Source organism: Salmo salar, chromosome 23, assembly GCF_965601325.2.
Source record: "Salmo salar chromosome 23, fSalSal1, whole genome shotgun sequence".
Classification (NCBI taxonomy): domain Eukaryota; kingdom Metazoa; phylum Chordata; class Actinopteri; order Salmoniformes; family Salmonidae; genus Salmo; species Salmo salar.
In genome coordinates this window covers 43756368-43770973 of record NC_138313.1, presented here as the reverse complement: position 1 = coordinate 43770973, position 14606 = coordinate 43756368, and the positions used below count along the sequence as shown (strand labels likewise).

The 14606-nt window shown below is 44.0% G+C and overlaps 1 protein-coding gene across 1 annotated transcript in view; it reads left to right on the top strand.

The window, feature by feature from the left end:
• The window catches only part of LOC106584683 (unconventional myosin-IXAb), a 307526-nt gene that overhangs the window by 159508 nt on the left and 133412 nt on the right, over nucleotides 1-14606 (top strand). Inside the window, exons 7-8 of the mRNA XM_082968258.1 lie at nucleotides 1204-1304; nucleotides 3917-4043. Coding sequence (XP_082824384.1) covers nucleotides 1204-1304; nucleotides 3917-4043 — 228 coding nt within the window. The remainder of the gene's footprint in view (nucleotides 1-1203; nucleotides 1305-3916; nucleotides 4044-14606) is intronic.

The following is a 14606-nucleotide window of genomic DNA, read 5'->3' as shown; positions in this document are numbered from 1 at the left end:
TACAGAACACTCTCCTGTTAGAACTACAAAACACTCTCCTGTTAGAACTACAAAACACTCTCCTGTTAGAACTACAAAACACTCTCCTGTTAGAACTACAGAACACTCTCTTGTTAGAACTACAGAACACTCTCCTGTTAGAACTACAGAACACTCTCATGTTAGAACTACAGAACACTCTCATGTTAGAACTACAGAACACTCTCCTGTTAGAACTACAGAACACTCTCCTGTTAGAACTACAAAACACTCTCATGTTAGAACTACAGAACACTCTCCTATTAGAACTACAGAACACTCTCCTGTTAGAACTACAGAACACTCTCCTGTTAGAACTACAAAACACTCTCCTGTTAGAACTACAAAACACTCTCCTGTTAGAACTACAAAACACTCTCCTGTTAGAACTACAGAACACTCTCCTGTTAGAACTACAGAACACTCTCCTGTTAGAACTACAGAACACTCTCCTATTAGAACTACAGAACACTCTCCTGTTAGAACTACAGAACACTCTCCTGTTAGAACTACAGAACACTCTCCTATTAGAACTACAGAACACTCTCATGTTAGAACTACAGAACACTCTCCTGTTAGAACTACAGAACACTCTCCTGTTAGAACAACATAATTTTAGGAAAGGTTTTGCATTTTGCAACCCTAATATTCAGTGTGTAGTGTTGTAGACTACTCTGAGTATACCAAACATTAAGAACACCTTCCTAATATTGAGTTGCCCCTCCTCCCCTGTTGTCCTCAGAACAGCCTCAATTCATCAGGTCATGGACTCTACAAGGTGTTGAAAGTGTTCCATAGTGCTGGCCCATGTTGACTCCACTGCTTTCCACAGTTGTGTCAAGTTGGTTGGATGTCCTTTGGGTTGTGGACCATTCTTGATACACACGGGAAACTGTTGAACGTGATAAACCCAGCAGCGTTGCAGTTCTTGACACGAACCGGTGCGCCTGGCACCTACTACCATACCCCGTTCAATGGCACTTAAATATTTTGTCTAACCCATTCACCCTCTGAATGGCACACATTCAGAGGGTGAATTCACATTCGCACACACTGATTGAAGTGGATTTAACAAGTGACACAATAAGGGGTCATGGCTTTCACCTGGATGTACCTGGTCAGTCTGTCATGGAAAGAACAGGTGTTCTTAATGTTGTGTGTTGATATCAGTGCTTGTTACTCCAGCAGGACTGCTTAACAGTGGAAGGGGAGGACCTGAAGCACGACTTTGAGAGACTGCAGCTGGCCATGGACATGGTGGGGTTCCTGCCTGCCACACGCAAACAGTACGTATATTACACAATCACACACATACCTGTCTGTCTCTCTTTCTCCCTCTATCCCTCCGTCTCTCTCTATCTCCCTCTATCCCTTCATCATTCTGTCTCGTTATCCCTCTATCTTCTCTCTGCTGTCTGACTCTCTCTCTCCTCTCTGTCTGGTAGGATCTTCTCTCTGCTGTCTGACTCTCTCTCTCCTCTCTGTCTGGTAGGATCTTCTCTCTGCTGTCTGACTCTCTCTCCTCTCTGTCTGGTAGGATCTTCTCTCTGCTGTCTGACTCTCTCTCCTCTCTGTCTGGTAGGATCTTCTCTCTGCTGTCTGACTCTCTCTCTCTCTCTCTCTCTCCTCTCTGTCTGGTAGGATCTTCTCTCTGCTGTCTGACTCTCTCTCTCTCTCCTCTCTGTCTGGTAGGATCTTCTCTCTGCTGTCTGACTCTCTCTCTCCTCTCTGTCTGGTAGGATCTTCTCTCTGCTGTCTGACTCTCTCTCTCCTCTCTGTCTGGTAGGATCTTCTCTCTGCTGTCTGACTCTCTCTCTCCTCTCTGTCTGGTAGGATCTTCTCTCTGCTGTCTGACTCTCTCTCTCTCTCTCTCCTCTCTGTCTGGTAGGATCTTCTCTCTGCTGTCTGACTCTCTCTCTCCTCTCTGTCTGGTAGGATCTTCTCCCTGCTGTCTGACTCTCTCTCCTCTCTGTCTGGTAGGATCTTCTCTCTGCTGTCTGACTCTCTCTCTCCTCTCTGTCTGGTAGGATCTTCTCTCTGCTGTCTGACTCTCTCTCCTCTCTGTCTGGTAGGATCTTCTCTCTGCTGTCTGACTCTCTCTCTCCTCTCTGTCTGGTAGGATCTTCTCTCTGCTGTCTGACTCTCTCTCTCCTCTCTGTCTGGTAGGATCTTCTCTCTGCTGTCTGACTCTCTCTCTCCTCTCTGTCTGGTAGGATCTTCTCTCTGCTGTCTGACTCTCTCTCCTCTCTGTCTGGTAGGATCTTCTCTCTGCTGTCTGACTCTCTCTCTCCTCTCTGTCTGGTAGGATCTTCTCTCTGCTGTCTGACTCTCTCTCCTCTCTGTCTGGTAGGATCTTCTCCCTGCTGTCTGACTCTCTCTCTCCTCTCTGTCTGGTAGGATCTTCTCTCTGCTGTCTGACTCTCTCTCCTCTCTGTCTGGTAGGATCTTCTCTCTGCTGTCTGACTCTCTCTCTCCTCTCTGTCTGGTAGGATTTTCTCTCTGCTGTCTGACTCTCTCTCTCCTCTCTGTCTGGTAGGATCTTCTCCCTGCTGTCTGACTCTCTCTCTCCTCTCTGTCTGGTAGGATCTTCTCCCTGCTGTCTGACTCTCTCTCCTCTCTGTCTGGTAGGATCTTCTCTCTGCTGTCTGACTCTCTCTCTCCTCTCTGTCTGGTAGGATCTTCTCCCTGCTGTCTGACTCTCTCTCTCCTCTCTGTCTGGTAGGATCTTCTCTCTGCTGTCTGACTCTCTCTCTCCTCTCTGTCTGGTAGGATCTTCTCTCTGCTGTCTGACTCTCTCTCTCCTCTCTGTCTGGTAGGATCTTCTCTCTGCTGTCTGACTCTCTCTCCTCTCTGTCTGGTAGGATCTTCTCTCTGCTGTCTGACTCTCTCTCCTCTCTGTCTGGTAGGATCTTCCTCTGCTGTCTGACTCTCTCTCCTCTCTGTCTGGTAGGATCTTCTCTCTGCTGTCTGACTCTCTCTCCTCTCTGTCTGGTAGGATCTTCTCTCTGCTGTCTGACTCTCTCTCTCCTCTCTGTCTGGTAGGATCTTCTCTCTGCTGTCTGACTCTCTCTCTCCTCTCTGTCTGGTAGGATCTTCTCTCTGCTGTCTGACTCTCTCTCTCCTCTCTGTCTGGTAGGATCTTCTCCCTGCTGTCTGACTCTCTCTCTCCTCTCTGTCTGGTAGGATCTTCTCCTGCGCTGCCTGTCTGAGGCTCTCGGGATCTCTCCTCTCTGTCTGGTAGGATCTTCTCTCTGCTGTCTGACTCTCTCTCTCCTCTCTGTCTGGTAGGATCTTCTCCTGCTGTCTGACTTCTCTCCTCTCTGTCTGGTAGGATCTTCTCCTGCTGTCTGACTCTCTCTCTCCTCTCTGTCTGGTAGGATCTTCTCTCTGCTGTCTGACTCTCTCTCCTCTCTGTCTGGTAGGATCTTCTCTCTGCTGTCTGACTCTCTCTCCTCTCTGTCTGGTAGGATCTTCTCTCTGCTGTCTGACTCTCTCTCTCCTCTCTGTCTGGTAGGATCTTCTCTCTGCTGTCTGACTCTCTCTCTCCTCTCTGTCTGGTAGGATCTTCTCCCTGCTGTCTGACTCTCTCTCTCTCTCTCTCCTCTCTGTCTGGTAGGATCTTCTCTCTGCTGTCTGACTCTCTCTCTCTCCTCTCTGTCTGGTAGGATCTTCTCTCTGCTGTCTGACTCTCTCTCTCCTCTCTGTCTGGTAGGATCTTCTCTCTGCTGTCTGACTCTCTCTCTCCTCTCTGTCTGGTAGGATCTTCTCTCTGCTGTCTGACTCTCTCTCCTCTCTGTCTGGTAGGATCTTCTCTCTGCTGTCTGACTCTCTCTCTCCTCTCTGTCTGGTAGGATCTTCTCTCTGCTGTCTGACTCTCTCTCTCCTCTCTGTCTGGTAGGATCTTCTCTCTGCTGTCTGCTATCCTCTACCTGGGCAACATCCTCTACAAGAAGAAGACCTACAGAGACGACTCCATAGACATCTGTAACCCAGATGTGCTGCCTACCATCTCAGAGCTGCTCCAGGTGAACCTCCATGCCTATTGGTCATCCATCCATCCATCCATTCATTCATTCACTCATTTGGGAATGTATCAGTCCGTCCATCCATCTGTCATCCATCCATCCATTGATTCATGCATCCTGCCATTCATCCAATCATTCAGCATGGTTTCAGCTACGCTACGACAGTTATTAGTTTGAGAACTGTTCTCAGGTCTGCAATGTTAGGAACTTCAGTAGAGGCTTAGTTACGGCTGAAAGAGAAATTCCATCTTTTTATAATTCCGTGACTAAGTAGAGAGGGTGTTAATGTATGTTTTTCAAAAGATATGTGTATTAAATTTCCTCAGCGCAGGTTTCCAGACAGACACAGAGACGTGAACACTGTACACGCGGACATTCATTCTTGACATGTTGAACTATTTGGCACCGGTGAAAGTAACATGATATATTCATTTGTATCATATAACGCATGAGCTGCAGTCGACGTGTTGAATTCTCAGTATTTTCATGGCTCTAATGAATGCGAACAGCTGGAAGATTAGTCCGAGTATGTGACTCAGAGTAGTTACAACAAAACATTGTTAGTCACTCACTGTACATCATCCAGTTTGGAGATGAGGAAAACGTAGTTTGAAATGATTTGAGTTCACGTGCAGCGTATAATTTGATAGTTTATCATTTTGCGACGTATTTAGCTTCTTGATGATTTTCAACACTGAGATGTTTTTTGGAGACCGGGATGATGCAGAGACTAGAGAACATGACTGCCAGAGTAGTGTTTAACACACAGCACGCATGTTAACGTTTTCAATTTAACTATTATATGAATCTGACTATCCACAATATTCACATTATTGTACTCTGTAAATACATGGTGGCCGGGTCCACATGAGCCCTGTTAGCACCAATACAACACACTGAGCCGGTCATATTGGACCAACACGATTAGACAAGGGGCTTGTTCCAATTCTGAGGTACTTAAGTGGGAGACAGAACATTAAAAGAAAGCACCGATGACGTTGAAAGTGTGGCAGATGCGTGAACTGGACAGAACAAGAGCAAACTGGTTTCAGAGCAGAAGAGGTCCGTAGAATAACTGTTTATACTTCTTCTCAGAACGTGTTTATGTGCTGAGAAGTGTCTTTATTTTTGGGTTCATCGCATCATCCTCCTTAAAGGAGACATGTTGTACCCTGTTCACATGACTGAACTGATCCAAGCCTTTCCACGTGAAGCTGTACTGTGGCCTGGTTATGCATCCACCGTGCTGGAACCATGCTGGAACCATGCTGGAACCATGCTGAAACCATGCTGGAACCATGCTGAAACCATGCTGGAACCATGCTGAAACCATGCTGGAACCATGCTGGAACCATGCTGGAACCATGCTGAAACCATGCTGGAACCATGCTGGAACCATGCTGAAACCATGCTGGAAACATGCTGGAACCATGCTGGAACCATGCTGAAACCATGCTGGAAACATGCTGAAACCATGCTGAAACCATGCTGGAACCATGCTGGAAACATGCTGAAACCATGCTGGAACCATGCTGGAAACATGCTGACACCATGCTGGAACCATGCTGGAACCATGCTGAAACCATGCTGACACCATGCTGGAACCATGCTGAAACCATGCTGGAACCATGCTGAAACCATGCTGTAACCATTCTGAAACTATGCTGGAACCATGCTGGAACCATGCTGGAACCAGGCTGGAACCAGGCTGAAACCATGTTGGAAACATGCTGAAACCATGCTGGAAACATGCTGAAACCATGCTGGAAACATGCTGAAACCATGCTGAAACCATGCTGAAACCATGCTGGAACCATGCTGGAAACATGCTGGAACCATGCTGGAACCATGCTGGAAACATGCTGAAACCATGCTGGAACCATGCTGAAACCATGCTGGAACCATGCTGGAACCATGCTGAAACCATGCTGGAAACATGCTGGAACCATGCTGGAAACATGCTGGAACCATGCTGAAACCATGCTGGAACGGAGAATGTGACAGGAACATATCTGAGCCTGTACAGTACTGTTCAGATCAGCTCGATAGTGAGAGAAAACGGAATTTATTGTAGTTCCAGTACTCTGTCTCACGCTTGCATCGCAGTGCTAACAAACGCACACAAGTACCTCGTGGGATTGGGCTTGCATTAGACACGCCCACAGCTCCTACATCCTGTGCCCTGCTACACCTCCTAAACCACAGCTCCTACATCCTGTGCCCTGCTACACCTCCTAAACCACAGCTCCTACATCCTGTGCCCTGCTACACCTCCTAAACCACAACTCCTACATCCTGTGCCCTGCTACACCTCCTAAACCACAACTCCTACATCCTGTGCCCTGCTACACCTCCTAAACCACAACTCCTACATCCTGTGCCCTGCTACATCTCCTAAACCACAGCTCCTACATCCTGTGCCCTGCTACACCTCCTAAACCACAGTTCCTACATCCTGTGCCCTGCTACACCTCCTAAACCACAGCTCCTACATCCTGTGCCCTGCTACACCTCCTAAACCACAGCTCCTACATCCTGTGCCCTGCTAAATCTCCTAAACCACAACTCCTACATCCTGTGCCCTGCTCAGCTATGGACTCTAACAATACATTATAACTCTCTCAGCTATGGACTTTAACAATACATCATAACTCTCTCAGCTATAGGCTCTAACAATACATCATAACTCTCTCAGCTATTGACTCTAACAATACATTGTAACTCTCTCAGCTATTGACTCTAACAATACATTGTAACTCTCTCAGCTATGGACTCTAACAATACATTGTAACTCTCTCAGCTATGGGCTCTAACAACACATCACTTTTTCCACTGTGGTTTCTCAGCGATGGTTTCTCACTGTCATAACCATGTCACAACCTCTACTTATGCACACTGACATTAAAACCTACATAACACTGTCATAACCATGACACAACTGCTACTTATGCACACTGACATTAAAACCTACATAACACTGTCATAACCATGACACAACTGCTACTTATGCACACTGACATTAAAACCTACATAACACTGTCATAACCATGACACAACCGCTAGCTCAGGTCAGTTTACTGTAAATATGCTGACCGAAGCCTAGTTGGCGTCGTGCTGTTCTCATTTACCTCCAGAGTGAGGGATTGTCTACCCCCCGGGACACAAACCACCAGCATTAGCAAGCTACCCTTTAGAGTCGCTGACAAAACCAGGGACGCAACTTTCACTAGGGACTGTGAAAGTTATCATTGGAATGTGATACAAAATGAGGCAAGTGTGTGCTTTAGGACCGTGCGGACTCCTCAGAGCGGTCGGGTAGGCTGTTTGGAGCGTTTATCTGACTGGATAAAAAAAAATATATATATATATATATATATATATATATATATATATATATGTTATGACAGTGTTATGTAGGTTTTAATGTCAGTGTGCATAAGTAGCAGTTGTGTCATGGTTATGACAGTGTTATGTAGGTTTTAATGTCAGTGTGGATAAGTAGCGGTTGAAAGCTATATATATATATACATATATGTTATTCCCCCTCCCACTTCTAAAAGTGCTCTTGGACAAAACAGTGACCAAAGTGTGTCGGAATGCCTGACAACTATGCCACAGGGTGTTATGCAAAAAGGGGAACTGTTTTTTTTTGTTTTTTTTTAAGGGAGTCGTTTTGTGCCGCCAGTGAGGAACATGTGACTCATGTGACCTTGAGATGTGAGATAACGCACATGTTCGCCACGTGTTCCGGGTCAGTGGGAATAGAAGCACCATGAAGGGAAATACTGGGGTTTCTCAATGCTCTGGTACCGTAGACACAGTGGCATGTTAGTCAAACAAGGTCAGGGTTTTCTGCCTTAAAGCTAGAATCTGAAGTTTAAACAAGTTTTGTTTTGCATGGCCCAGGTGGATGTAGATTTCACGTAAGGACCAATGGAATGGTCTAAAAATGAGCAAACTCCTCCCACCCGAGCAGTGGCGTAGCCAGATAATTTTTGGGGATAGGCATTTTTTCTATTTGTTTATTACATTTATTTTGCGATGTGCACCGTATATTATTTCGTAAAACAATAGTTTTATTCTAGTGCGTAGTACTCGGAGCAACCTCGTTACATATACAAATAATGACCTATCCCAGCATATTAAAATAAGACAGTAACTTTAGACCAGTTGCCAACAACATAAAACTGGTCTTCAGGCGCCCTTTAATCTCGATGGAAAACAAGCCTATATTTGATGTTACCCCGGCGGACAGTAGGACTATAAAAAGTACCTTTAGTAGACGTATCAATAAGTCGTGACCTACATCACAAGGAGCAGACGGCGAGGCTTTGAGTTGAATCTGGTGATGATTTCATCATAATCCAGTGTATCTGTCAGTTCACGCTCAAAAGACAGCAACCTGAAGTGGTTCAGCCGGGCGCTTGTCATTGATGTGCGAAGACGATTCTTTTATATCCTAGTTGTTGTTGAGAAAAGTCTCTCCACACTGCATGATGTCATTGGAAGTGTGACAATGATCCTTAATAACCTCTTGCATCTAGACGTTACGCTAGCGGAACGCCTCGCCAAATATCCAATGGAAGAACGTGGCACGAAATACAAATACCTAAAAAATGCAATAATTTAAATTTTTCAACCATACGACTATTTTACACCATTTGAAAGATAAGACTCTTGTTAATCCAACCACATTGTCCGATTTCAAAAAGGCTTTACAGCTTAAGCAAAACATTAGATTATGTTAGGAGAGTACACAGCCAAAAATAATCACACAGCCATTTTCAAAGCAAGCATATATGTCACAAAAACCCAAAACACAGCTAAATACAGCACTAACCTTTGATGATCTTCATCAGATGACACTCCTAGGACATTATGTTATACAATATATGCATGTTTTGTTCAATCAAGTTCATATTTATATAAAAAACTGCTTTTTACATTAGCATGTGATGTTCAGAACTAGCATTCCCACCCAAAACTTCCAGTGAATTTACTAAATTACTCATCATAAACGTTGACAAAATACATAACAATTATTTTAAGAATTATAGATACAGAACTCCTTTATGCAATCGCTATGTCAGATTTTCAAATAGCTTTTCGGCGAAAGCACATTTTGCAATATTCTGAGTACAAAGCTCAGCCATCACAGGCTAGCTATTCAGACACCCGCCAACTTCGGGGCTCACTAAACTCAGAATTACTATTATAAAAATGGTATTACCTTTGCTGTTCTTCATCAGAATGCACTCCCAGGACTGCTACTTCCACAACAAATGTTGTTTTTGTTCCAATCCATAGTTATGTCCAAATACCCCCGTTTTGTTTGTGCATTCAGGTCACTATCCAAAGGGTAATGCGCGAGCACATTTCCAGGACAAAGAATTCAAAATGTTCCATTACCGTACTTAGAAGCATGTCAAACGCTGTTTAAAATCAATTTTTATGCTATTTTTCTTGTAAAATAGCGATAATATTCCAACCGGACAATGCTGTATTCATTCAAAGAGGAAAATAAAAAATGGCGTGATCTTGTGAACGCGCATCTCCAATCTCTTTGTCACCATGCAGTCCACTGACAAACTGTGCTCCTGTTATCTGCCCAGAGACAGGAGACGCCTCAATCTGGTTTCTGAAGGCTTTAGAGAGCCAATGGAAGCCTTAGAAAGTGTCACGTAACAGCTCAGATACTGTAGTTTTGATAGAGAAGCAACAGAAGGACTACAAATTCGCAGACAGGCCACTTCCTGCTTGGAATCTTCTCAGGTTTTTTCCTGCCATATGAGTTCTGTTATGCTCACAGACACCATTCAAACAGTTTTAGAAACTTTAGTGTTTTCTATCCAAATCTACTAATTATATGCATATTCTAGTTTCTGGGCAAGAGTAGTAACCAGTTTAAATCGGGTCCGTTTTTTATCCGGCAGTGAAAATACTGCCCCCTATCCCAGACAGGTTAACAGAGAGTTTATATTAGGGAAAATATCATCAGGGCAGCTGTCAAGTACACTCATTATGGAGGAAAAGTCACACTTTCCCATGTTCATTTTGCGACTCAACTGCTGAATAAAAACAGTGAATTCAGCATCCTCAATTGATATTGCATAATGATCGCATGTGGTCTTCAGCTGCTCTTTAAGGCCGCAGGTTTGGGATTCTTTGGAAAAGGAGGCTGCCGCTTGCATGATCCCATATGTGTCTTCTTGAAATCTTGAGTTCAACTCAGTAATCTGTCTGTCTAGAATACTGTTCCAACGTTGCCTCAGGTCACTGTCACTCTTGATGCTGGATGTTTTCCCTAATGAAGTTGTGACAACACTGTCTGCCAATTTTACAGGCAGTTTTCGCTGCCGTGATGCACTCGCATCCCAAGTACTAATATCATGCTTAATCATCATCTCTTCAGTTAGCTTGAGAACATTATCAAAGTCTCCCCCTGAGTTATCTCTGAACGTAGAAAATCTGCTTTTGAGGATTTCAATTAAACCAATACAGTCCGTCACAGATAATGTAGAGCTTTGTAATCCCTTCGTCGCAAAATCACTAGTGTCAAACTATTTACTAAACGTGACTAACAGGAATAAATACGTCTTGTTCTGGATTTGTTGTAAGAGGGCATCGGCTTCTAATTTGGTTTGTCCACAAGCCTCTGAAAACTCTGCAAGAACCTCTAAAAATGACATCTAGCAATAACAGCACTTTACTCACAGACCCTGGTTTTGAACTCCACCGTGGATCTTTCTAGCTCGGTACATGAGTCTAATCTGGATGCAACTCTTTCTGTACTTCTATGAATCCAGCATGTCTGTGGGATCCACTCATAAATGTGTGTAGCTGATTTATTACTTTGTAAAGAAAAGGTCCCGACACTTTTGCCGCGGGGCACAGAACCAAATTCAGACGGTGGGAGTTGCAATGCACATATACCGCTTGCTTAAATGTTTGCTTTAGTAGGACATGTACCCCTCCTCTGTTCCCTGACATGACTGAAGCGCCATCGAAACAAAAACCCACACAGAGTGGGATCCAACTCCAGGGGTTGCAACACTTACAGTATTTTCCCAGAAATTCCTTGTTCAGACAAATCAGCGGTTTCCATAAACCCAACAGCTCTTTTCTTTAATCATTCCAGCATGAATGTATCAGATGCACACAGCAGTAAGTTCTTGTTTAGATTGATCTTTATATTAATCTGCTACTTTGGCAAAATACGTGGAAGGCGCAGAATGAACTTGATCGTTTATCCTCCACAGTAACATTGAAGCTGCACAGTCCAGCAACTCGTTCTGAAGTTCGGGGCTCATAAGCGTGGCATTGTGAGGTAGCTCATTGAGCCTGTTTTTTGTATTTCTGAGTCATACTTTGAGATGAAATTGAAGATTTCTAGAAAGTTACTTTTTGTTGATTGCCTCTTCGGTTTCTCTATGACCTCTGAGTGGAATATCCTGCTTTTCACACATTAGAACAATATCTATGACCACTTTAACATGTGCACGGTTTCTTTCTATGAAATCCATGTTTGCATCACTATGTATTTGGTTCAACACAGTCCCACGACTTCTAGGCCCATGGGTCGCCTTGTAGGATTCACATTTTGCATGGGCACTAGCATGTAATTTGCTATTCTCGTGTTTGCAGCAAGCATTTCTTGTGAGTTTCCAGTTTTTAAATCCATCTCGTACAAATCTGAATTTGATATTTGCCCCAGGAAAGTGCCTACAAAACTTACAATAAATTGCATCTTTTGCTTTACTATACTCAAGCCACACGAACTGGTCATACCACCTTGAAGAGAAGCGGCGTGATTTGCCATTTATCATACTTGAAGGGAACTTTGCTAGCTTTGGTTGACAGGCTGGTTCATCAACGGCAGACAAATCTGTTGGTGGACCGACTGCATGTTCACCCCAGCCCGCAGCATCAAGAACGAGAGGAGACTGTGGGGTAGGCAAGCTTGCCAGGCTCAACGTGGCATTGGCGGTTGTGATGGCGATTGTGGTTGTTTCTATCCTGGCGTCACCTGTTAATGTCTCATTCTGGAAGCGATCGGTAGATTGATCCAAATTATTTTCTGACACACACTCCTTTTCCTCCAGATGTCTTTTTTTGAAAAACCTAACGATCGATATATATTTATATTGAAGAATAATAATAACTTTTTTGGGGGGGGTAGGCCTGAGATCAAACCCTACCCGTGGCTACGTCGCTGCACCCGAGGCACCCGGTCATGCAAAACGAACTCGACCATTGACTGTATGTTGGGTTCAGATTGTAAACTGTCATGGTCAAAACATATAGATTCAATGGTTGTAAAGATGGGGAGAGGTCTGTCCGTAATAAAGAGATGCTCTGCTTTTTTGACACCACACTCCACAAAGCAGGTCCTGCAGGCTCTAGTTTTATCTTATCTTGATTATTGTCCAGTCATGTGGTCAAGTGCTGCAAAGAAAGACCTAGAACAGAGCAGCACGTCTTGCTCTTCATTGTAATCAGAGGGATGATATTAACACTATGCATGCCAGTCTCTCTTGGCTATGAGTTGAGGAGAGACTGACTGCATCACTTCTTGTTTTTATAAGAAACATTTATGTGTTGGAAATTCCAAATTGTTTGCATAGTCAACTTACACACAGCTCTGACACACACACACTTACCCCACCAGACATGCCAGCAGGGTTTTTTTCACAGTCCCCAAATCCAGAACAAATTCCAGAAAGCGTACAGTATTATATAGAGCCATTATTGCATGGAACTTCCTTCCATTTCATATTGCTCACATGAAAAGCAAACCTAGTTTAAAAAAAACGGATAAAGCAACATCTATTTGACCTAGATAGTTTGTGTGTACAGTCGTGGCCAAAAGTTTTGAGAATGACACAAATATTAATTTTCACAAAGTTTGCTGCTTCAGTGTCTTTAGATATTTTTGTCAGATGTTACTATGGAATACTGAAGTATAATTACAAGCATTTCATAAGTGTCAAATGCTTTTATTGACAATTACATGAAGTTGATGCAAAGAGTCAATATTTGCAGTGTTGACCCTTCTTTTTCAGACCTCTGCAATCCGCCCTGGCATGCTGTCAATTAACTTCTGGGCAATATCCTGACTGATGGCAGCCCATATTTGCATAATCAATGCTTTGAGTTTGTCAGAATTTGTGGGGTTTTGTTTGTCCACCCGCCTCTTGAGGATTGACCACAAGTTCTCAATGGGATTAAGGTCTGGAGAGTTTCCTGGCCATGGACCCAAAATGTCGATGTTTTGTTCCCCGAGCCACTTAGTTATCACTTTTGCCTTATGGCAAGGTGCTCCATCATGCTGGAAAAGGCATTGTTTGTCACCAAACTGTTCCTGGATGGTTGGGAGAAGTTGCTCTCGGAGGATGTGTTGGTACCATTCTTTATTCATGGCTGTGTTCTTAGGCAAAATTGTGAGTGAGCCCACTCCCTTGGCTGAGAAGCAACCCCACACATGAATGGTGTCAGGATGCTTTACTGTTGGCATGACACAGGACTGATGGTAGCGCTCACCTTGTCTTCTCCAGACAAGCTTTTTTCCGGATGCCCCAAACAATCGGAAAGGGGATTCATCAGAGAAAATGACTTTACCCCAGTCCTCAGCAGTCCAATCCCTGTACCTTTTGCAGAATATCAGTCTGTCCCTGATGTTTTTCCTGGAGAGAAGTGGCTTCTTTGCTGCCCTTCTTGACACCAGGCCATCCTCCAAAAGTCTTCGCCTCACTGTACGTGCAGATGCACTCACACCTGCCTGCTGCCATTCCTGAGCAAGCTCTGTACTGGTGGTGCCCCGATCCCGCAGCTGAATCAACTTCAGGAGACGGTCCTGGTGCTTGCTGGACTTTCTTGGGCGCCCTGAAGCCTTCTTCACAACAATTGAACTGCTCTCCTTGAAGTTCTTGATGATCCGATAAATGGTTGATTTAGGTGCAATCTTACTGGCAGCAATATCCCTTTTTGTGCAAAGCAATGACGACGGCACATGTTTCCTTGCAGGTAACCATGGTTGACAGAGGAAGAACAATGATTCCAAGCACCACCCTCCTTTTGAAGCTTCCAGTCTGTTATTCGAACTCAATCAGCATGACAGAGTGATCTCCAGCCTTGTCCTCATCAACACTCACACCTGTGTCAACGAGATAATCACTAACATGATGTCAGCTGGTCCTTTTGTGGCAGAGCTGAAATGCAGTGTAAATGTTTTTGGGGATTCAGTTAATTTGCATGGCAAAGAGGGACTTTGCAATTAATTGCAATTCATCTGATCACTCTTCATAACATTCTGGTGTATATGCAAATTGCCATCATACAAACTGAGGCAGCAGACTTTGTGAAAATTAATAGTTGTGTCATTGTGAAAACTTTTGGCCATGACTGTCTGTTTTGAATGTAGACTACGTGTGCCTTTTTTAAATTGATGTAGTTTTGTCCTTGTGCTGTTATTTTCTATTAACTAACGATTCTAGATTTAATGGGATAGGTCACCTGATTCTATCGTTAACGGGATAGGTCACCTGATTCTAGATTTAACGGGAT